The following is a 25,647-nucleotide window of genomic DNA, read 5'->3' as shown; positions in this document are numbered from 1 at the left end:
ATTAAATATGAGTTCTGTCGACAAGGCCCATCGCGATACGCGATGGTCTGGCCAGAAGACCCATCGCGTATCGCGATGAGATTTAATAGTGATGTTGACTTTTGGTCCATCGCGATACGCGATGGACCAGTGAAGACTCCATCGTGTATCGCGATGGGTGGCGCAGACAGGGAAGTTAGGGTTTTATACTATTTTCATCATAGACGACCCTATTCTCCAATAACTGATTCCAGACGATTTCCAGAGCTAAAGAGAGGCGATTCCATCATACCGGATCATACCAAGGCCAAATACATGCTCCAAATCATCACCATTGAAGATTCTATGATGTCGAGGCTTGGCTAAACTATCTGATTCATTCCTGGGGATGTAGAGTTTGTATTTATTTCAGTTTTGATTGTAACCATGAATATACTATTTGTAATTATCTTTGATTGATCTATGAGTATTGATATTTAGTATTGTTGTGCATTCAATCGATTTAGGTTTACGTTGATCACAACGATTAGTTTGCCGGTTGCTATAGTAATTGCTCATAGGGTTGTTTAACTGGATTGAGTACAACGAAGCATACAATTGCCCTTAGTTGAGTCACAATGGCAGTGACCATTTGATAACCAGTGCCGTGTGTTAGCGATTGCTGGTGCCTAAGGTTTAACTTGCTAATCAGTCTTTAGTCAGTCTGTGATAATTAATCTGTTAGGTTGCATGAGAAACAATTTAATTACATTATTGAACCCCGGGGATGAGTCTTCTTTGTTAATTGCTTGAATTCGTTCATTTGCTTAATAATTATTATAACCAACTTATTTGCTTGTGTGATCAGCACTAAAACTTACTACTTCATAATACTGAAACTTGGTTACACGATTCACATTGATCACATACTCCTTGTGTTCGACACCCTATTTACTCTAGCTTGCTTAGATGATTAGGAACTGATTATAAGTGTTTTTGACTAGATAGCGACAGTCTAGCATCAACGACCCCCTATTTCTGGTGATTTGTTATATTTATTTTTGTCTTTTCTGAAAAGTGACCACGGCCCTATGCTTCTTGAGGCATTTTGTCTTTTATTGCAGATTTTTGTGTTTTCTTGCATAGAGAGGTATGAAGGCGTGTCCAGGGGCATGGGGGCGTGTTCAGGTGTTTTTTTTTTGTTTTCTTTTATTTTTCTTTGGTTTTTTTCGCTTGTTTCTTCGTTTGAGGCTAGGGTTTACCTGGAAAACATATTTTAATATGATAAGTAGCTATTTGAGTTATATTATTTGATAGAATTTGCAATTTTTTAGAAATTATTTGATGCTAAAAAGATGTATATTTTTATATACATCACATAACTTGCTTGTTTTAAGACAAGATTCAAAGTTAAATTGTTGATTACTAATAAAGGAAACTTTCTTGTTGATTTAGATTAAAACTTGTCTAATGGCTTGATTTATTATTGCATCTACTATTATAATAAACAAAAATGATGGTTCAACCACATATTTCCTAATTGACTTTATATGTTGCCAAGTGGCACCCCTATCTTTTCATCTTAAATTCTTAATTATTTTATTAATATAAATCATTTAAGACCTTCCATAATTTATCCATTTATCTATATCACATCAAAACACCATAATACTATCAAGATTTTTCCCGTGAAATTTATTTTTAACAAAAACAAATGTTCCTTAATGATATCCTTTTACAATACATGTTTTAAAAGTTTAATATAATATTCTATTGTTATTTTTCTAATTTAACGACTTATAAAAAATAATTGTCTTGATATTTTTTTATTAAAAAGTGAATGCTTTCAATTTTATACTTGATCTTATTTTTAATTTAAACTATAAACTACATTTAACACTTTAATTCTTATAAACCATTCATGATTTTTAAAATCTCACTCTCCGACTATAATTATAACTTCTATTATATTCCAAATAAAATAGTAAAAATTATAATAATTATTATAATAATAATAGTAATACTAATAATAATGATAACTTGCTAAAAACATATAAACTAATTTTTATATAATCTTACTATCATATGTTTTTTTTTATTAAAATTGGTTTATTTTAATTAAAACCAAATGCTTAAATGTTATAAGACAACCATCCAACAACGGTACTTTTCATTGCTGACCATGCGGTATTACATGTTCATGTGCATCAAATCTAAATAAATACATTTCAGAAAAAATACGTGTGAATATGACCAAAATATCTGATATTCTGATGGTCGCTGTTATCCAAAACCTATAATGGTTTCCTGTTGTTTGAGATATTTTGTTGCTTTAAAATAGTGAAGCTATTTTTTTAATTTAAGATAACAATTTTGATGTTTTAAAGTACTTTTTCAGTTTTTGTGAATTAGCATTGTTTTAAACTTTTAGGGGCTATTTGGGTAAGCTTTTAGATTTGCTTTTTTGCTTATTTGATTTTTGAAAGGAATAGTCAATTTTGAAAAGCTCCATTTGATGCTTTTGAATGAGCTTTTCTAAACACCTTTTGTTTTTTCAACAAACAGATAGCAAATAAGCATGTTTTAGAAGTTGACCCAAACACCCTTAGTATCTAGTGTTATGCTTATATATTTTTTTAAAATGTTAAACCATATATTAATTTATATTGCTTTATAATATTATATATTTATTTAAACTTTGTGTTTGTTTATTTAAGTATTTGTATGAGTTGTATCAATCTTTTTTATTAAACGCTATTCTTCTTAAAAATATAAATCCATATAATTTAGTACCAAATGATTTATGTTTTTAGTAACAATCGTATGTTATTAGTAAGAAAAGTTAATTTATACAAGGAAAGTTTTTGGAGATTTAAATCGCACTTTTTAGATAAAGAGGGTAACTACAAATATTGTATATGAAGAAAATTTTTAAAGTTTAATGAAAATTTACCATCTATTTTTTTTGTTTTATTTAACGTTGTAATACATATTCATATTCATTCATTTAATACCAAATTTGTATAAGTATTTCACATAGTTTTGTTATTTTGTTAATATAGTTTACCCAGCCCGTGTATACACGGGTATTTAACCTAGTACATGAATATATGAATGATATATGGTTGGATTTCAATAGTAAACACCCTTATGAAAACTCATTAATTGATAAAAAGATAGACAATGTTTGTTACTTGCTAAAAATAGAAACTTTGTAACTTGGTCAATAGAACAATCTAAAATCAAATAGCATAATAGGTTCCATGGAACCTTGTCAAACTAGTTGAATGAGACTACTTGAAAATTTGAATTAAATGAAGTTATTGAATTCGGAAAAGTACTATTAGTAGAAACTTTTGCTATCGATGCTAGGAATGCGATTACTTTAGATGATGTTAAATAAGCAAATAGGACCATAATATAAATTGTTACAATCTGGAAATATTGATGTCTAAATATTATGATAACATGTTAGAAATAACACACTCACTTGTTGTTAAACCAGTAGTTAAGGCTTGAGCATGTTTTGTTAAAATTCGGTTTGGTGTGTATATTTTGCTATATGATTTAAACTCGAAGATAATAGTGAATTACATGTTATTTTGTGCATATTTGCTGTATAAAATGCTTTGGTTTTGGTAATATGACTTAAATAGCTTGTCGGTAACATTAACAGTCGAAAAGTTTGACTTTTAACGTGAACCGACATAAGCTTTTGGAACTGTTTTAGAATAGCCCCTAAAGTCATAAAATACTTATACATAATATAAGTTAATGTAAAAAGAAGGACAATATAGTAAAACTTGATCCTAGACGGTTAGTGTCGTGAAAACCGACACGAAAATATAAAATGTAAAATTTTAAGAAAATTATAACTAGAATGAAAATTAAAGTATTTTTATAAAAAGAACTTCTAAAACGTAACTATTTTTTATATATAAAGTGTTTTCAAAAATTTAAAATATAATGTTGCAAACGAAAAGTTAACCGGTTCGCCGTTAAAACGCGAAACCAGCAAAACCGACAAAACGATACCATAATCACAATAAGAATAAAACTTATAACTTTATAATGTTCCAGCAAGTAAAACATATTTATATAAATTTATATATATTATTAAAGAATATAATGGTTTGCTAGAATAATATACAGTATGATATTTGTTAATATTTGATGTTCACTTGTATACATGTATATTTGCTAGTTGCTAATTAAGATAAGTATATATAAGTTAGGGTCTTGCGTGCATGTGTGAAAACAAAAATTGGACTTAAACAAACTAAAAGTCGCCAACGGATCATTCAAACTTGAACTAATAAAAAGATAAAAATAAGAATTAAAAAAACTAAATATTTGTGTGAAATATTTTAAGTTGAGCAAACAACTTAAAATACATGTATTATTAAACACGTGTGCGATAATAATAGGACACGAAGTGTTTGAATATATCTGATGTTGTACCTACTGAATATGAATTTCTCTAAAATCCCATTGTTTTTAAATGGAATGTGTTTATAAATGTCTTTGGGGAAAAACCATATTCCTTTAATTGATTTTATTTAAGTTTTTAAAGCATTTTATTTTACAAACCATGTTAAAAGTGGGATGAGTCATATTGGTTAAATAATTGTTAATCGAAATAGTATAGGCACATAAATGTTGGTAGATCTATCAGGGTGACGCCCCCCCCCCCCCAACTTCCAATCGCTTTGGGTTAAAAGTGGGAATATTTTGAGTTTGATATGTTTCGAGTTATTAATTTTGATAGTCATACGCTTGTTGTATTCTTTGCTCGTCTATAACAGTACGATTTTTTAAAAGATAAAATACTACGTTTTTATGATAAATTAATTATTATGGTATAATGGTCGAGAACCCTTATATCATGGGATTATATATATATATATATATATATATATATATATATAACTATTTTTGTATAATAAAGAGAAATCACCGACATTCGTGTTGACAAACGTTTTAATATGCTTTTCAGGTTAATAAATGAAGTATTGAAGCTTAGTGAAGAACGCGAGAAAATAGTGACATGTGTTTGAATGAAAATGTTTACTTTATGTTGGACTTTTAGTTTGAATAAAAATCGTGTAATATGACACGTGTAATGATTCCGATGGTTAAATAAAGTTCAAATTTTGTTACAAATATATTCTCAAATGTGATTGATTGAAAACGGCGTCTGTCACCACCAGAATGACTTAGTCAAAGTCTTCCGCTGTTTAAATTAAGATTTTCGGGGTGTGACAATATATATTATAGAAAGTTAGATAAAAAGTTTATATAAAGTGATTACCACACTTAATAAGTATACGCAAAGCTTAATTCATTGGGTAGAAATAACTTAATGTATATCAGGGATGAGAAAATGGTTTCAAGTACCAACGTTATTAATTCGGTACTCACTTTTTGAGGTTTTGGGGTCGGTACAGTACCTATACCAATACAGTACCACTAATTTACTGAACTTTTGCCTTTGGAACTGGTACCGAACCTTACCGTACCGAGTGTTTTTGGTACCGGTACCTATTTTTGAGAATTTTCGATATCGATACCAAGCTCATCCCTAATCCAGATTAAGCAACTAAATAAAATAATGGAGCGATCTAAACATAAATATAAACAAAACACACAAATAAGTGATTAAAAATAAAGAGAATAAATAAACATAAGAATCACTTAAAGATTAACCTCCAAAATTACTAACCGTATCAATGTCAATATATATTTTTTGAATGATAATTCGTATATTCTCGAAGTCTACTTTTAAATTCACTCTCTTGACTACCACATGACTCGAACCTGTAAATCTTAAAACCATAAAACCATATCTAACTCCTTGTTACTACTAAGTCAATGGTCAACTAAAAAATCTCTTTCCCTGGAAGCCGTTCAAAGTAGGGTGTTCGAAAAAAATCCGAAGTCCGTATCTAAAATATTAAAAAACTCGAATCCGAATTATTCGAAAATTCGTGATTTGAAACTTTTTGGATAGTTCGGATATTCGAACGATCTGAAATATTTTTTAATTATTAAATAATAAGTATTATTTAATACTATTTTGAATATTTTGGATAATTTTTCTGGCATTTTGGATTATTTTATGATATTCAGATACGTTGGACATTTTTTTTTGGGATATTTTGGAAAATTTTTCAGATATTCAAAATACTTTTAAAATTAGTTCTTAAAATTTCTCTATAATTATTACATTTTTCAGTATTTCAGATAGGGATTACTCCATAGAATAGTGCCAATTTTGAAAGTTGTTCCAATCAGGTTAGTTATAAAAACTTTTGTTCCAATCAGGTCATTGAACTTTCATTTTTGATCTAATCCTGGATATTTTACCTGGATAGCAGGTAATCTAGGTTTTTTTTTTTTAATTTTTCAATGTTTTTACTTTGCATAATAACTTTTAAAGGTAGCGAAAATTCGTAAAAATACGAAATATAATTTTAAAATCCCGAAAATTTTCAAAAAAAAAGTTCGGAAATTTGCAAAAAATTGAAAAAAAAATAAAAAAATGTTCAAATGGGTCGAAACGGGTTAGGGTCAACAGGTTTGGGTTAAAACGGGTCAAGGTCGGAACGGGTTAAAACGGGTTTCGGGTCAGTTTTTTTTGGACCAACGAATCAGGGCGTTTTCAACACGTTACAGCTCGTTTTAACAGCAAAAGCTCGTTTAAGCGATTTTTTTCAGTTCGTTTCAGCACCTAACAGCTCGTTTAAGCGATTTTTCAACTCGTTTCAGCACCTAACAGCTCGTTTAAGCGATTTTTGAGTTCGTTTAAACGAGCTGGTAGGTGCTGAAACAAACTCAAAAATCGCTTAAACGAGTTGTTAGGTGCTGAAACGAGCTGAAAAATCGCTTAAACGAGCTGTTAGGTGCTGAAACGAAATGAAAAAAATCGCTTAAACGAGCTTTTGCTGTTAAAACGAGTTGCAACGTGTTGAAAACGCTCTGATTCGTTGGTCCAAAAAAAAACTGTCCCGAAACCCGTTTTAACCTGTTGCGACCTTGACTCGTTCTAACCCGAACCTGTTGACCCTAACCCGTTCCGGCCCGTTTGAACATTTTTTTTTTTTTTCAATTTTTGCAAATTTCTGAACTTTTTTTTGAAAATTTTCGAAATTTTAAAATTATATTTCGTATTTTTACTAATTTTCGCAACATTTAAAAGTTATTATGCAAAGTAAAAACATTGAAAAATTAAAAAAAACCTAGATTACCTGCTATTCAGGTAAAATATCTAGGATTGAAACAAAAATGAAAGTTCAATGACCTGATTAGAACAAAATTTTTTATCAATGACCTGATTGAAATAACTTTCAAAGTTGGTTACTATTTTATGGACTAATCCTTTTCAGGTATCCGATCGAATATTCTACTTTTAACAAACCCTTAGTTCAAAGGACCAAGCTAGTCAGCTAGATCAAATGTCAGACTTTAAATTCAAAATATCTTTTATTAAGACCAAATCATACTAGTTATAGAAATAAACTTACAAAATGCCAATATTCATAAATTCATAAATTAATTAATTACAAAAAACACAAGTGCCCATGAATAATAATAACAACAATAATATATACAAACTTAAAAGAAATGTGAATAACGCACTTAATAACAATTATTATTATTTTTATATTTATATCTGATTCAGACAACCTCTTTCTCTCTCTTCGATTTCCACCTTTCTCTTATCTCTTTCCATGGAGATCTTCTTTTCTATAAATAATAACAATACCAATAATAATAATACTAATAATAATATTCTGGAATAATTTTCACATCAATTGCTCTAGGGTTTCACCTTCACTTTCACCTAAACCCTTGATGAAGATCTAGCTCTTGTATGCTGATTCAAGCTTCTTGATTTCACCAAACATGTCTCAGACTCACTGGGAAGCTGATAAAATGTAAGTTTCTTGTTTTTTCTTTATAAAGTTGATTGCTTTTGTTGCATTTATGGATGCTTGTTAGGTTTATTCAGCTGCTGTGTCTGTTTTGTGTATAAATTTGCTGGCTTTTGATGGTAATTTGGGTTTTTTAGGGTTTTTTAAAATTAGGGTTTTGTTAATTAAGTTAGGGCTTTTGTTTTGGATGTGTTATTGTTCATGTTTATGTATGTATCTAGTGTTGTTCTGTGATTTTGTAGTTGAATTGGAGTAAAGGTCTGATTTTGATACATGTTGTTTGTTGGTTTTTGTGTTTATAGGTTAGATGTTTACATACATGATTACTTAGTGAAAAGAGATTTGAAGGCTTCGGCTCAGGCGTTTCAAGCGGAAGGCAAAGTCTCATCTGACCCTGTTGGTAAGAACTTTAAATCCTTTAACCAAACACTAGGATAGTGTCTCGTGTAACACACGGGTGAAAAATATAGAAAACGTCACATATACAGATTTGAATTACATAATGAACGTTATAATTTTATAAATTGTAAGGTAGTACGTAATGAATATTAATGAATGGGTAATTGCATATTTCCTAAAATACATAGATTAGTAACAATAATTTGTGAACCAAATCATCTTAGTTTTGTTGAGTTGGTAAGCCACAAACATTTTAAAAGCAAGGTAGTGAGGTCGATTTCCATCAACAACATATTTTTCATTATAACAATTTTAATTAAACCAAAATAAATAATGAACTGGAATTTATTAAATTGGAAACTTGTACACTTGGCATCCTATGTGGAGGGCCTAGTAGAATGCCATGTGGACAATAGGTCTTCTTTTAATAGTATAGCTAGATTTTTTTAATTCTTTTTTGTGCATTTTTTTGTATAATAATTTGTGATTTTATATGTTTTAGCTATCGATGCGCCTGGTGGCTTTCTGTTTGAATGGTGGTCTGTGTTTTGGGATATATTTATAGCAAGGACTAATGAGAAACACTCAGAAGTTGCAGCCTCTTACATTGAGGTAAGTCGTAAACTTATTTATTGAATTCGACACATATAAACATATGCGGGTATTATATCTTATGTAAAACCGCAGACTCAGTTAAACAAAGCAAGGGAGCAGCAACAACAGCAGCAGCCGCAACAATCGCCACATCCGCAACAACAGCAGCAACAACAACAGCAGCATCATCAGATGCAGATGCAGCAGTTAATGTTACAACGACAGGCTCAACAAGCTCAACAACAGCAGCAGCAGCAGCAACAAGCTCAACAGCAACAGCAACAGCAACAAGCGCAACAGCAGCAGCAGCAACAACAGCAAGCGCAGCAACAGCAGCAGCAACGGAGAGATGGGCCCCACCTTCTTAATGGAGCATCAAACAGGCTTGTGGGAAACGATCCTCTGATGAGACAGAACCCTGGTGTTAATGCTATTGCTACAAAAATGTACGAGGAGAAGTTGAAAGTACCGCTCCCTAGGGATGGTTTAGATGATGCAGCTATGAAGGTATACCTTTTTTTATTGTTTTAGAGATGATTGTTTTACTTTTAAGTCGAATGGTCCTGTCAATAGAAATTATGTATATTTTATGAAATTTAACTACTTGTAAAGATGGTTGGTGCTTAATTTGTTAGAATATCAATCGATAAAAGCTTAGATTAGCTTTGATATGTCTCTTTATTTGACAAATTTAGTTAATTTATTTTATGCTTTTAGCAGAGATACGGTGAGAATGTTGGTCAGCTTTTGGATCCAAATCAAGCATCAATTTTGAAATCTGCAGCAGCAGCTGGTCAACCTTCAGGGTAATGTTACTTATCGCAACACTTGTAGATTTTATGCACATTTTCACGAGCTCACAGATGCTAAAAAGTTATGATTCTCGTGGCGTTTATTTACTTTTTTTAGAAAAGTATTTAACTTTATGAAGTAATCACAAAGAAGCGCGCACTGAAATTTGAAATGTTAATTTTCTAATCGATTTATAATGTCTTGTTTTTCAGGCAAGTGCTGCATGGTACAGCTGGCAGTATGTCTCCTCAAGTCCAAGGACGGAACCAACAACTTCCAGGCTCTGCTCCGGTAAGTAACATCTCATGTTTGACTTTTTAAAAGAGCATAAATAGAATAAAAATTTTGATTGTTATGGAAAAATGTTTTCTAAATTTTGTTTGGCTATTTACACTGAAATAGGAAATAAAGACGGAAATGAATCCAATTTTGAATCCTAGAGCTGGTGGCCCTGAAGTATCTTTAATTGGCATTCCTGGTAATATTTTGACTTTTTTTTTCTGTTTACATTGACCATTTCATATAACTGAGTTATTGAAAACTCTTTTTATTTAGGATCAAATCAAGGTGGTAATAATTTGACATTAAAAGGATGGCCTCTCACTGTAAGTTTTCTTAATAATTCAGTATCTTTGCTTCTACCCTTTATTTTTCTATAAAATATAAAAGTAAAAAGCGTGGGATTATTATCATTTTATCAGGGATTAGATCAGTTGCGGTCTGGTATAATGCAGCAACAGAAGTCATTCATGCAAGGTTCTCAACCGTTTCACCAGCTGCAAATGATGTCGCCACAACACCAGCAACAACTTCTATTAGCACAACAAAACATGACATCACAATCAGCCAATGATGAAAGTAGACGGTTGAGAATGCTTCTCAATAACCGAAACATAAATATGGGCAAAGATGGTATTTCCAGTTCTGTTGGTGACATTCCAAATGTCGGTTCTCCCATTCCCGGTTTACCTCGTGGAGGAGATACAGATATGCTGCTTAAAGTAATTTTTCAATATCATACCAAATTATTAATTTTTAGTTGTCATTTGTTAATTGATTTTATTTACTTTCAAATTTAGATAAAAATGGCACAATTACAACAGCAGCAACAACAGCAACAGCAACAAAACGGTAATCAGCAACAGCAGATTCATCATTCTCTCTCTGCACCACCGCCTCAAAATTCAAACATTAGTCTTCAACAAGATAAGATTGTGGGTGCATGCAGTGTGGGGGACGGCAGCATGTCAAACTCGTTTAGAGGAAACGATCAGGTTGGGTGAAATTACTGTTTTACCCTTTTCTGCTTGTTATTTAAAGTTTTATGGTTTCTAGATTCTAATGCAATCTATGGTTTTATAAAATCAGACTGGAAGAAAAAGAAAGCAGCCTGTGTCATCATCGAGACCTGCCAACAGCTCGGGAACCGCCAACACTGCGGGCCCGTCACCGAGTTCCGCACCCTCGACTCCATCTACTCATACACCTGGAGATGTGATCTCAATGCCTGCTTTGCAACACAATGATAATAACTCTTCAAAACCATTAATGATGTTTCGGTCCGATGGGCCCGCAACTCTTACTTCTCCGTCAAATCAATTGGTGAGTATGATACGCGTGTCTGTAAGCGGGCCCGTTTTAGTTTTCTTTAGTGGATATAATCTTACAGTGGGATGATAACATTGTGCAGGCTGACATGGACCGTTTTGTTGAAGATGGATCTCTTGATGATAATGTGGAGTCTTTTTTATCTCCTGATGATAATGATTTAAGGGATACTGTCGGTCGTTGTATGGATGTTAGCAAAGGTGAGAATTACATTTTTATATTTTATTATCCTATTATATCGTTTTATTAATGACCGCTAGTTTTCATATTAGTTTATGCTTTATTTGATATTAGGGTTTACTTTCACGGAGGTGAATTCTGTTCGGGCTAGTGGAAACAAGGTTGTTTGTTGTCATTTTTCTTCAGATGGTAAATTGCTTGCTACTGGTGGCCATGATAAAAAGGTAAATAACAATATACAACTTTGAAACAAATTTTATTTATATTAATAGCTAATAAGTAATGGTAATTTGTGATGTAGGCTGTACTGTGGTATACAGATTCTTTAAAGCCGAAAACGTCTCTTGAAGAACATTCATCAATGATCACGGACGTGCGTTTCAGCCCGAGTATGCCGCGCCTTGCCACATCATCATTTGATAAAACCGTTCGTGTCTGGGATGCTGACAATGTTAGTTGAAACTAAAGTTGTTTTAATTTATTTCAATCCTTTGAATATTCTTTCCAAACTGTCATTTGACCGTATGTTTTTTTTTACTTTGACTTGCTCGCAGCCCGGGTTTTCTCTGCGCAACTTTATGGGACATTCTGCATCTGTGATGTCACTGGATTTCCACCCGAATAAAGATGACCTCATCTGCTCGTGTGACGGGGACGGGGAGATACGCTACTGGAGCGTTAATAATGGTAGTTGCACACGTGTATTCAAGGTATGAAAATTTAAAAAGTTACTAACTTTTATACCAACTTTTACAATATTTATTTTATATCGTTTTTACGTTTATTTTGGAAAACTAGGGAGCAACGTCTCAAGTGAGATTCCAGCCACGCCATGGACGGTTTCTTGCAGCAGCTGCAGAAAACATTGTATCTATACTCGATGTGGAAACTCAAGCCACTCGACATACATTGCAGGTTTGTTTTTATTCTTTTTTTTAACTATATATATTCATTATTTTTATATTTTGTAACACGAGCGACGTTATTGGTTTAGGGGCATACAAAGCCAATCCACTCGATTTGCTGGGACCCAAGCGGGGAGTATCTGGCATCGGTTAGTGAGGATTCGGTTCGCGTGTGGTCACTTATGGCTGCAAACGAAGGAGACTGTGTTCATGAACTCAGTTGTAACGGCAACAAGTTTAACTCTTGTGTCTTTCATCCTAGTTATGCTAATTCATTGTTGGTCATTGGCTGTTATCAGGTGAGTAAGTCTGGTCAAAGTTGGTCAAAATTATTAAAGTTGTGTTTTTTTAACGTAAAAATGACGGGATTGTGATATGTTAATGTAGTCTTTGGAGTTATGGAACATGCCGGAGAACAAGACGATGACTTTAGCTGCACATGAAGGACTGATTGCTGGTTTGGCGTTGTCAACGGCGACGGGTTTGGTAGCTTCAGCGAGTCATGATAAGATCGTTAAACTTTGGAAGTGAAATGTAACAGAAAACAAATGACATGATGTGATGTGATGTATGTGATGTGTGTTATTTTAACATGTTTGTGGAATTGAATGTTTAATTAAATTGTGGTTTCTGTCATCTTAATGTTTTAGTATGTTGAAGTCTAGTATACTATACAGATGGATTCAGTGATGCCTGTCTGTGTATGTTTTTTTATATTTGATGTAATTTTTGTATTTTTACTTTTCGGTTTTATTTTAGGATAAGTGGTTCAGTACTCAAAAAACCATTTCTAAGCAGAGAATTTGCAAATTTACTGGAAACCAGTAGATAAATTAATTATCTTACGTTACAATATTGTTTTATAATTCTTAAATTTTATTACTAGCTTTTCAGTATTTTTATAAATTAACTAGTTTGAGGCCCGTGTACTACACGAGTAAATCTTGAAAATATAATATTTAATAAATAATCAATATACAATAAACAATAAACCCGCTAAACACTATTAATACAGTCGTTGTACAATAGTCTTTAAAACAATTTTAAAGTAAAAGATAATTATAAATATTAAATGTTTGAATAAAAAATATGAAGTAAATATTAAATTAACAAATTTTGAAACATAAATTTTAAGAATGGTAACTATTATTTTACTATTATAAATTTGTTAAGAATGGTGAGGTTTTGTCACACCTCAACTTACGGCGGAAATGCCGGGGCATAAACTGATTATCACAGCTCTCAAGGTTACTATCATGCATTATTAAAAGTGTCGATATATATTAAATAAATTTCCAAATAACAATTATCCATACAAATTCAAATACACGGGTACATATATCAATCAATAACAATATATCTTATTAAGTTTTTTCTTCTAGCATAAATCCTTAAGTGATCTTGTACTTCACATCAAACGAATAAAAAATATGTATTTGGAACAAGTCATATGCGAATAACAAAATAACCAAATGAGTAGGTATAACTGAGATGTCGAGAAGCACAAAGCTATAACGACTGACGTATGATCATACTAGACTGAGATTATGTTGGACCTCTCCGAATGTGAAAGCATACAAAACAAATAAGAACATAAATAAGTAAGGTATAAGTTGTTAACACATAAGACAAAGTTGCAGTTTTAAGTATAAGTATATAATGAGAAATATATTTACGTATATGTCCCCAAAACATTGAAAGCGGTAAAATAGGAGAATTTGGTACTTACCTCGATAGACGAACAAAGGTGATTAAGAAAATGAGAGTGCGGGAAAGTCACACGCAAACGTTAAAGCCTAACGAGAACGAGAACAAATGGATACGCTAAGTACAAGATTTAATTATGATAACTAGTTAAACAATATTAAATCAATATAATAATATAATAACACATATGAGAATTTATTATATAAAATATTTAGTTATATTAATAAAAAATATCTTGAAAAATATTTCTTTTAACTTTTTTTAAATATAAGTATACATATAGTTTACTTGATTTTATTTATAAATATTAGATTTTATGTAATATATATTTATATATATATACATATATACGCTTATATACGTATATACACAAATGAAAACGTGAGTTAAATGAGTATGTAAAGTCGGTTTTTATTAAAATGGTTTTAATTAGTCATTATTATCATTAACACATTTAATAAATATTAAATGTTCAAAACAATAAAACAACAAAAATATCGGGGTGCAGAGAGGGTCGATCACGCAACCTCTGCCCCCAAACCTTCATGTTTAAACCAGCAGGCTACCAAGGGACTTGCAATATGGACCAGATCTGATTTATTATATACAAACGCATATTTCAACAGATTTGATTAAGAACCCTAGGATTATCAATCAATCAAATCCGTTAATGTTAATGATTACAGCCTTAGGGCTTTTAATCCTCACATAAACGCGAACCTAATGATATAAACAATTACCTTAAATGATGATCTGGAGATGGTGAACGAGAACCGAACAGAGCAGACCAAAAAGCTTAAGAACGGACAAGTAAACGGCCAAACTAATATAAATAAGTATAGGGTTATGATAGGCGACGGCTTTGAGATTGTATGTGTGAGTTTAATTGCGTTTATACGTTCGTTTATATAGAAAATGATATTAGGGTTCGAGTGGTTTCGTAAAATTAAAAATCGGATCATGATTGATACAATTATCTTGTATAAAACGTCGGTGAAGCCGCGTTTGATATATGTGAATGATTTCCTAGATCAAAACTTGATTACAAACGGATTTACTAGCCTAATTTGATGATTATTGGAGTCGGGTACAAGAAAACTCACATAAACAAGGACATGGGTAAACGGATAATCCAGCTTGAAAATGGGTTATATCATAAAGCTACAATTTGACCCTTGAAGTTTGAGGTTGGATATATAAGAGGTAAGAATATATATTTTGGGCTAAGAGTGTACAAACTTTAAAGATTTAATTATAGATAAAAAAATTAATTAAAATAAATTAATCAATTCAAACTCAATAAACGAAATGAAAATAACCTGAACGTTGAACCAAGTTGGGTAAAACTGTAAGTTTGAAAACCCGAGTTGTTACGGCTTTAATGTAGGAGTGACAAGTGGCAAAACTTGTAGCCTTTTATTAGAGAGTATAGATATAGATTTGTGTGATATATGGGCTTATACTCTAGTTATAAACAGATTGAAAAATTGTAAGTATTTTGAGTCGGTATATTTGATTTTGATTTTTTCTTCAGTTGTTCAGCACTTCAGCAAGTTCATTTTTTAAGAAATAAATACTAGGAAAAAACGTTTACTTTATTTCCACTAAATTATTAATCTTCAAAATATAGTGTTTACATCGAGACATAAAGAACGGGCAATAAGCCGCGTCGCAAACCTTTTTGAATTACAAAACTTAAGATTTTAAAAACTATGTTGATAGATCTTGAAGAAAAGTGTCAAGGGCAAAAATTGTGAATACATGTTAGCTGTCAAGACAAGTTTTCTCATAAACCTGTTCGGCCATAAATTCTTTTTATGGAGCTATCTTTCTTCCTTAAATTTTGAAAAGAATTAACATCATAAATGGTTTTTTTAGTGATGGATGAGAGTATCATCTTTTCACCCCTCTCCAAGATCAAATGTTTTTTCGCAAATCATTCCTATATCATGAAATGATCTCTCTTCTATTCCAGCTTTACATTCGGTTTTCAATGTTGACCGAACAAATTATGAAACTGAATAAAATAAAAAGAAGCCAATAAACTAAAAAACCACAACCAATAATCTGAAACTGAATCGACATTTAATCGGACTTAACTGAAACATAAAGGATGGAAGAACTCTCTAGAAGCCAGGCGGAGGAAGATTCAAATCCCCCGGAGGAGGGATGGGAGCAAGTAACCGGAGACACCAGGAGCAAAAACAACGAAGGGGCAAACAAAGAAAAGGGGCATCCAACTAATACGGTGAGATTTTTCGTCTCCAATCTTCCGGACGATTGCAATCGAAAGGAGGTGTCGGTATTTTTTTGGGGTTTTTGGGTCGGTTAGTGACATTTATATAGCTAAAAAGTGTAACATCCTAAAATTTATAATGTTGAATAAAGAAAGTTACGTTTAGTGATTTTGCGTTATTAATTAATTAATATCGAGTAAAGAACGGATCATGGACTTAGATTAATTGAGATGGGTTAAATGAGAATGGGCCTTAGGTCCATGGGCTTTAAGGGATATAAATATCCCCTAAACCAAGCTAAAACCCTAAACCCTCATTTCATTTCCATCTTATTCTCTAACACACTCCAAACACACACACACACCATATTTCGGCCGAGAGAGAGAGAGAGAGAGAGACGTCCAAGACCAAAATCGAGCCAACCATTATTAGATCTTCTATATACGAGATAACCAAGCAAACCGCGACCACACCGAACGTATAAAAGGTATGTTCTTGACCTTTAAAGTTTACGTTTTATTGAACGTTTAGCCTTTCGAATGTCCTTAAGCTTAAAGATCCAAGCTTTATAGTATATACGGGATATATATACGACCGAAAATGGTTAGGGAACGTTAGTGGGTGATGTCGAACCATAACAAGGGTATTAAAATCGCCAAAATGCTTGATAAAAACCAAACCCGTAGCTGAACTGGGCAACTTCGCCTGCAAACTGATAACTTCGCCTACGGCCAAGTTCGCCTAATTGATAACTTCGCCTACGGCCAAGTTCGCCTAACTGGTAACTTCGCCTAAGGCCAAGTTCGCCTAATTGATAACTTCGCCTAAGGCCAAGTTCGCCTAATTGATAACTTCGCCTACGGCCAAGTCCAGCCAGGGGCTCTGCCCCTTGGACCCTGCTAGGGGCTGCCGCCCCTAGACCCCGCTGCCAGGGGCGCTGCCCCCGGACCCCCGTTCGTTGTGGGTCATATAAAGATAGAAATACAACATGAGTAGTAGTAGTTAATTGATACGTGTAAATATTATACAGTTAGCCGTGCACAGCTCAAGAAGGGAATAACTATTAACGGAGAGCGTAACAGGATTCAGGTGAGTTTCTAGCCCCATTTATGTGTTATGTTTTCGGGGCTGTGTGCATACTCAATATGTTTGTTAATACGCTTATCCTAAGAGATAAGTGTATGCCTTATGTGAATAATGTGAAATGTATGAATGATTGCTTGATGGTACGTGAACGATCTTCGGATATTGCACGTACTGTCAGGTTGTAACGCTATGTATAAGGTAAGTATGATATGTATGCTTATGTGTATGAACGTGATAAAGTTAATAAAAGAAGGAAATGATGGTTGTATGGTTGTATGGTTACGAAAAGGGTACCGAGCCCTAATAATACTCGAGGTATGATGTATGGTTGTATGGTAACGAAGAGGGAATCGAACCCTACTAATATTCGAGAAGTAGGGAACCGAACCCTACTAATATTCGAGGAAAGAGGGTACCGAGCCCTAATAATACTCGCGGAAAGAGGGTACCGAGCCCTAATAATACTCGAGGAAGGAGGGTACCGAGCCCTAATAATACTCGAGGAAGGAGGGTACCGAGCCCTAATAATACTCGAGGAATGTAGGGCGTAATGCTCTTTATAACGTAAGATATGAAAGCAAGTTAATACAAAAAAGGAAAGTAAGAAAGTATGAAATTATGAATGAAAGAATATAAGTTTATGTGTATTGTATAATGTATGATTAACTAGAACTCACTCAGCGTAGTTGACTTTTAGTATGCACGCTGGTGAGTAGGATGAGGCAGCTCGCTTGAGGAGACACGTGGCACTGAATAAGAGGCTGGCATCCGAAGACTCAAGACGTTTAAGTCTAATGTTTGTTTATTTTGAAAGACAAAATGATGTTTTAAGACAAGATATGTTTTGTTATGAAATGTTTTATGAAAGCTTTTATATTCCGCGAATGTTTTAATTAACTCTGATATTTAGAACTGCGTTTATGAGTAAATCCAACACGAAAGTAGGGCTACCGGTAACGGGGCCTTACAAAAAGAATGATAGGGGGGGTAATAGTTTTGGCTTTGTCTCTTTCTCTAAAGTTGACGATGTTAGGTGTCTCGAGGCAAAATTGAAATATATCAAAATGGGAAAACAAAAGTTGTTTGTAAAGGTATCAATGTTCGCTGAAGAAAATGGAGATGTGAAGAAAAGGAATCAGAAACGACCGACTGAAACGCCGGTGGCGGTAGACATACAAAAGCCATCGGTTTGGGAGAGGGTGGATGAATTTCAGAAGTCATCAGTTGGGAACATGGTTGAAGATACTTGGAAGCCGGGATATATCCCTGCTTGGAAGATGGGGAGGTCGTATAAAGAGGCATGTATCAACAGCGTGGATGGAGGATCTAAGGCGTTGGAAGTTGAAGTTCCGACAAACATCAATGCTTTTGAACATCTCCATAGAAGAGCTTTGGTTGGAGTGATAGTGGACTTAGGGACGTTGAGAAATTTGAAAAGTTTGCTAAAGGATGTCGGGATCGTTGGTTTAAACATTCATTACATTGGTGGTTTCCATGTCCTTCTAGCCTTTGATGGCTTGACGGTCGCGGAAGAATTTTTGAAAAATAAAGATATTTGGGCACAATGGTTCACTAAATTGGATGAATGGCGGGGTCAGTCCCTTCCGTTTCAAAGGATTGCTTGGCTACGAGTTATCGAGGTTCATTTACATTTGTTTGACGAGGAAGTGTTTAATTCGGTGGGTGCCATGCTAGGTAAGGTGATACATAAGTCTCAAATTTCTTGGAACAATGGAGACATGTCAATCGACTGTATCGGTGTGTTAGTCGGAGACGGGCGAAGAATTACTGAAGAAATCAAGTTAAAATGAAGGAATAAATCGTTCTTGGTCTGGGTAACGGAAGAAATTGGCATTTGGGATCCAGAATGTGTGGGGAGAATAGAGGATGCTATGGTCGAAAGCGGAAAGGCGGATTCCAAACAATCAAGATTGAGGAACCCGACTTCGATCAGAAATGTGGAAGAAGAAGAAGGGTCAGTTGAGAAGGTGAAGGAACACTCGGGAAACAATAAGGAAGTTAATGATATGTTGGAAGAGGTGCAAAAATCTATTCCCCGGGGGGAATGTCGGCCGGAATTACATAGTAAAGATATAGCAATAAATGAGGAGGTGTCTCAAGAGGCTGACTTTAGTTTCAATTCGAATGGGCTGTAAGGAACCGAGACACCTCGTAAGTCAGTTATTGGGTCTGGGGATTCAGGATACAGTTCTGGATAAGCCCAGATCTAAAAACCGACCCAGATACGATGATCCTTTTGGGTTAGATGAATTGTTAGGCATGAATAGGGATAGAGTCATCATTTGTAATGGGATTTCTAAGCCCAAAGAAGTGGCTCAAGGGGGTAAAATGGGATCTGTTTCTAGGTCAAATTCAATATCGAAGGAAGAAGACAAGGAAGAGGCACGAGAAAAGGTTCAGTTACAGGAATATGAGGATGAAGAATGGGAGATGCATGTTGATCAGATGGAAGAGACTGGTGAAAATCAGGAAGGGTTGGAGAAAGAAGCGACCGCCACCATAAAGGTATGACTCTCAATTGGCGTGGAGATGAATAATTTCTCAGAGATGGTAAAGGATAAAATTAGGGGTGAAGGCGTTGTCGAGGTTAAACAATGAATTTCCTTTCAGTAAATATAAAAGGTATAGGGGTGGAGTCTAAAGCTGCTTGGATCAGGGAAATTAAACTTAGAGAAGCGTTGTCGTTTCTAGCCTTTCAAGAGACGCTAGCGGTTGATCTTGAAAGTCGCCAGGTTGCTAGATTTTGTGATAATTCTTCGTTTGATATGGAATATGTGGGGGCGACTGGTAGATCGGGAGGCCTTCTTTGTATGTGGGATAGCTCGGTGTTTAAAATGTCGGATTCTATCAAGGATAGGAATTTTTTATTGCTAAATGGAAGTATAGTGGGGTGTGGAGATCCAGTTTGTATTCTGAATGTGTATGCTCCTCAAGGGACGACAGAAAAGAAAGGTCGTTGGAATCGAATTTCGGATCTTAAAGATAAGCACTCAGGTTTATGGTTTTTGTTAGGAGATTTTAACGTTGTTAGAAATGCAAATGAAAAGGAGAAATTCTGGTTTTAACCCGGTTAAAGCTAGAGATTTTAATTCGTTCATTTTCGAGAATAACTTGGTTGCGTATGCGATGAAAGGGGGAAATATACGTTTTCGGTGGGCAACAAGTTGAGTAAAATTGATAGGTTTTTGGTCTGTCCAGGAGTGATGAATTTATGGCCAGAGGCGTGTCTTAGAGTGTTGCCCAGATTTTTGTCGGATCATAGGCCGCTTATTCTCATTATGAAGGAATCCAACTTTGGGCCTCTCCCTTTTCGATTTTTTAATTCCTGACTTGATCGTAAAGATTTTGAAGAAACGGTTCGGGTGGCTTGTGGGAAATGGCAGTCTTGCGGACCTGCTGATTTGGCCTTGGTGAATAAGTTCAAAATGATAAGAAATGTAATTAAAGTTTGGTGGGGAATTACTAAGGGCAAAGAAGGAGATAGAGAACAAACTCTGAAAGATGAGTTGGAGAATTTAGAGACTGAAATGGAGTCAAGAGATTTTGTCTGAAAAAGAGGAATGGATTAGGATGGAAAGTTTGAAAGATTTAACAGAGTTGGCCATGTTAAAAGTCAAAGACCTTAAACAAAAGTCCAGGGTCCGGTGGGCTATGTTTGGGGACGACAACTCAGCTTTTTTTCACAGTTTCATTAATAACAGAAAGCGAAAAAATTAGATTCCAGGGATGCTTATAAATGGGGTATGGTGCGACAAACCAAAAATCATCAAAAAGGAGATTTTTGGCTTTTTTAGAAACATATTTAAAGAAGAAGGGGAGGAGAGACCGAATCTGAACTGTCACAACCTTAAAAAACAAATTGACGAGTATGTTATGTCTCTTATAGCCAAGTTTACTAAAGAAGAAATTAAAGATGCGGTGTTTGAGTGCAACGGCGATCGGGCGCCAGGTCCAGACGGGTTTAACTTTCGTTTTTTAAAAAACTTCTGGGGGCTGTTCGAGGAGGATTTTGGTAACATTTTGGCCGAGTTTCACGATCGTGGTTGTTTTAGCAAAGGTGTTGGCTCGTCCTTTATTACTCTGATTCCTAAGTGTGTTGACCCGGTTAGTCTTAACGAGTACCGGCCTATTAATTTGGTGGGGCTAATTACCAAAGTGATCTCCAAAGTCTTGGCGAATCGTTTAAAAAAGGTGTTGGGTTCGGTTATTTCCGAGTCTCAATCAGCTTTTTTAAAAGGGAAGGACATTCTTGACGGTCCGCTTATTGTCAATGAATTAATTAGCTGGGCTAATAAGTCTTAAGTATAAAGCCTTCTTTTTAAAAATCGACTTTGAGAAGGCTTATGATAACGTCAACTGGAAATTTCTTATCTCGGTTATGACTCAAATGGGTTCCCGGATGTTTGGTGTAACTGGATCAATGGTATTCTTGTCTTGGCTAGATCCTCGGTGCTCGTCAATGGATCTCCTACGTTCGAATTTCAATGTCTTAAAGGTTTGAGGCAAGGAGACCCTATATCTCCTTTTTTCTTTATTATAGTTATGGAAGCCTTTACTAGTATGGTGAACAAAGCTCAGGAGGAAGGAATTCTCAAGGGTTGCCAGTCTCCGAACCGAGGTCCGTTGGCCACACATCTTCTCTATGCGGATGATGCTATGTTAATAGGGGAATGGTTTAAAACTAACATGGAGAATGTGGCTAAAATTCTGAGGTGCTTCCATATGTACTCGGGTCTGAAAATCAATTTGAAAAAGTCGATCTTGTTTGGTAGTAATGTTTCTGGGACGGAGATCGGTAACTTGGCAGGGGTGATAGGGTGTAATGCGGGTATTATGCCGTTTTTACATCTCGGTCTTCTAGTGGGCGCCAATATGAATAAAATTCATAATTGGAACGGTATTATAGATGTTTTTGAGAAGAGGTTGGGTCTTTGGAGAGCTCACTCTTTGTCTATCGGTGGGAGGGTAGTATTGATTAAATCTGTCCTCGAAAGTCTTCCAGTATATTACTTTTCGTTATTCAAAGTGCCGTGCAAAGTTGTGGAATCTTGGAAAGTATAATGAAAAGATTTTTGTGAGCCGGTTATAATATTGTCCGAAAGATCCATTGGGTGGCGTGGGAAAGGTTGGCTCTTCCGAAGGACATGGGCGGGCTAGGTATATCGAGACTAAGAGATGTTAATAAGTCGTTATTAGTGAAGTGGTGTTGGAAATTCAAAATTGATGATGGGGGTTTGTGGAAGAGGGTGGTAGAGGCTATCCACTCGAAGAAAATTGGTTGGGAAGTGGTCCCGTTTATAAAGCAGATCATTGGAGTTTGGGTAAATATTGCCAGAGTGGTTAACAAAGTAAAACTGGCAGGAAGAAAGTTGGGAGATTTAATTAAAGGCTATCTTGGTTATGGAAAGAAGTTAAAATTTTGGTCTGATGTTTGGGTTGGAAGTACATGTTTGAGAGATGTGTGTCCTAATTTATATAAACTTGAAAAAAACAAACTTTGTAAGGTCAGCGATCGGTTTTGGAGATAAGGAAGTATGTTTGGATGGGCTTGGGAATGGTCCAGAAATCCAAACTCGGAGCAAGAAAGGACCAAGTGGGAGAAATGTTTTCAATTAATGAATTCGGTAGTTTTGAAAGGAGGCTCGGATTGTTGGGTGTGGCTGGGAGATAAGGAAGGTTCTTTCAGGGTGAGTTCGGTCAAAAGATCTTTAGTATATAACAAAGATTATAGCAAAAACTATGTTATGAGATCGAGTAAGTGGGTCCCGACGAAGTGCAATATTCATGGTTGGAGAGCAGAAATGAATAGAATTCCCACGAAGGACGTCCTTGAAAAAAGGAACATCCCGGTCTTGAACAAAAGCTGCATTTTGTGTGATTCGGGCATTGAATCGGCCGATCATATTTATACCAGTTGTACGGTGGCAGCGGTGGTGTGGGAGCACATCAGTCGTTGGTGTAAAGTTCCTCCTATATTTGGTTTCTTGGTTAGGGATTTGTTGGAGCTTCATAAAGTCAATTATATTGGGGCAAACAAGAAGGAGGTGCTTCATGGGATTATTATCATTGTTTGTTGGACAATATGGAAGGCTAGGAACGAGAAAGTTTTTGAAGGTAATGATGTGAAGATTGAAGAAATAATTGCGGACATCAAGTCTTTTGTTTTTTTTTTGTTCAAACATAGGTCAAAAAGTAGAAGTATAGATTGGTCGAATTGGTGTAAATTCTCGTTCATGTAGTTTTCCCTTTTTGCTTTCTTTTTTGGTGGCTTCTTTCCGAGTTGTGGAGGTGGCTTTGTAGGTGTTTGTTTGGTTATTTATAAAAGTTCACAGTTCGAAAAAAATAATAATCTGAAACTGAACCTATTAACATCCTTACTTCCAGTGATAAGCATGGTTTGGTTAGGTTCGGTTATTAAACCTAATCGAAACCGAAGTCTTCGGTTATTCAAGTTTACTAACTAATCGGTTTTCGGTTAGTCGGTAACTCGGTATCAATTAATCGGTTTTGGTTTTCGGTTATTAACCGTTCATACATGTATATTATAGCTGCTACATGTAAAACTCAACAATTTAAAACAAAAATTTATTCGTACAAAACATATAAATGAGTTAAAAACAAACGATTTACAACACAAAATTTATTCGTACAATACATAAATGAGTTTAACACAAGAACTAGTGGACCCGAAAGTTGAACTTAAACTAGTAGTATACCCGCGCGATGTTGCGGTGACCACAATATGTTTAAACGTATTTTGGTAGTTGCAACCTTTTAAACATATGGTACGATACGGTTTTTACAAAAAATGAATGTTCCTTTTTGTTCGTTACAATTACTATACGAACCATAACAACCAAGTTCTATACTCGTGGCATGGTAGTTTAAGAAAAATGATAGAAACTCATTTTGCTGATCATTTTGACCTGAACCAAATCTATTATGGCAGTCACGGTTATTTTGGAAGTCTTTTGAAATTTTGCTGAACATAAATTCGTTTTTGTGTATAATTGTTATGACGCAAACCAAAACCTATTTTTTTTAAAGATGACTCGAACTCATTATTCTTATAAAATGCTCTAACCAGAATCAAAGTTGACAGTTTTTTTTAGTGTCCCGAACTCATTTTACTTATTACCCATCTTAATATGAACAAAATAACTTTTTTTTTATAATGAACTAAACTCATTTGGCTTACATCCTGTTATAACTCGAATACATTTTAACATATCAAAGTCCTCGATCGTTAACCCGAAAAATAAAAATATTGAAAAAAATGATTGAAACTCACTTTGCTGGACATTTTGACCCGAATCAAATCTACTATGTTAGTCACAGTTATTTTAGAGTCTTTTAAAACATTCGTAACCAAAGATTTAATGTCACCCTGAGCCAAAATTAATATTTTTTAACATCACCTAAACTCATTTTGAATATAATCGTTTTTACGCAAACCAAAACTATTTTTTTAAGATGATTCGAACTCATTATGCTTATAACATGTTTTAATCATAACCAAAATTGACAACTTTTTTTTAAATGACTCAAACTCATTTTATTATTGCATGTTTTGACCTAAATAAAATTTTAATCTTTTTTTTTTATAATGACCTAAACTTATTTGGCTTACATCCAGTTATAACTCAAAGGCGTTTTGACCTGTCAAAGTCCCAATCGTTGACCCGAAACAATAAAAGTATTTAAAAATAATGATCACAACTCATTTTGATGTCATTTTAACTTGAACCAAAATTGATACTTTTTTTCTAAATGACACGAAATCATTTTGGTTATAACATGCGCATCAATATTCTTACATTGAAATGCCGAAAAAAATAAACACGTCGTAATTGTGTGTTTGAAATTTATTAATACGTATTATATTCAAAGATATAAATGAAAACAAAGAAAAAGAATATATATGACTATATGGGTAAACTAAAAGGGGATGGAAGAGTAATTATTAATTAAATTTACAAAAGTTGAGTATAGTTAATAGGTTAAATTTGTAATTATATTTTAAGTTCATAATTGCATATTTGAGTTGTACTCTTGTGCTTAAGTGACTTGTACATTATAATAAACACCTCAAAATAAAACAAATTTTATATTGAAACGTCAATATAAATAAGCATGTTGCAATGGTAAGTTCGTTTGTGTTTAAAACCCAATATTTTAAAAGATATTGAAAAAATAAAAAATTTAAATGAATTTATCAATTAAATG

General features: G+C 34.0%; 2 protein-coding genes across 2 annotated transcripts; both read left to right on the top strand.

Annotated features, from left to right (window-relative positions):
- The first annotated feature begins 7,651 nt into the window (after positions 1 to 7,651).
- LOC143529489 (transcriptional corepressor LEUNIG-like) lies at positions 7,652 to 13,006 on the top strand. The gene is made up of 18 exons (XM_077025268.1): positions 7,652 to 7,895; positions 8,195 to 8,292; positions 8,794 to 8,903; positions 8,979 to 9,392; positions 9,606 to 9,691; positions 9,890 to 9,968; positions 10,080 to 10,155; positions 10,233 to 10,282; positions 10,379 to 10,678; positions 10,757 to 10,951; positions 11,046 to 11,279; positions 11,368 to 11,485; positions 11,580 to 11,689; positions 11,767 to 11,916; positions 12,020 to 12,175; positions 12,264 to 12,380; positions 12,460 to 12,669; positions 12,758 to 13,006. Exons 1-18 carry the CDS (start codon positions 7,864 to 7,866, stop codon positions 12,899 to 12,901), a joined length of 2,679 nt encoding a protein of 892 aa, XP_076881383.1. The 5' UTR covers positions 7,652 to 7,863; the 3' UTR covers positions 12,902 to 13,006.
- An 8,957-nt stretch (positions 13,007 to 21,963) lies between these two features.
- On the top strand, positions 21,964 to 22,482 carry LOC143529460 (uncharacterized). Its single transcript, XM_077025245.1, has one exon. The coding sequence runs from the start codon at positions 21,964 to 21,966 to the stop codon at positions 22,480 to 22,482; it is 519 nt and encodes a 172-aa protein (XP_076881360.1).
- The last annotated feature ends 3,165 nt before the right edge of the window (positions 22,483 to 25,647 follow it).

This window comes from Bidens hawaiensis, unplaced genomic scaffold, assembly GCF_021521415.1.
Source record: "Bidens hawaiensis isolate Kalapana, Puna unplaced genomic scaffold, B.hawaiensis_p1.1 tig00008556_1, whole genome shotgun sequence".
Lineage (NCBI taxonomy): Eukaryota > Viridiplantae > Streptophyta > Magnoliopsida > Asterales > Asteraceae > Bidens > Bidens hawaiensis.
Note: the sequence above shows the minus strand (reverse complement) of the source record. Positions and strands in the feature narration are given on the sequence as shown.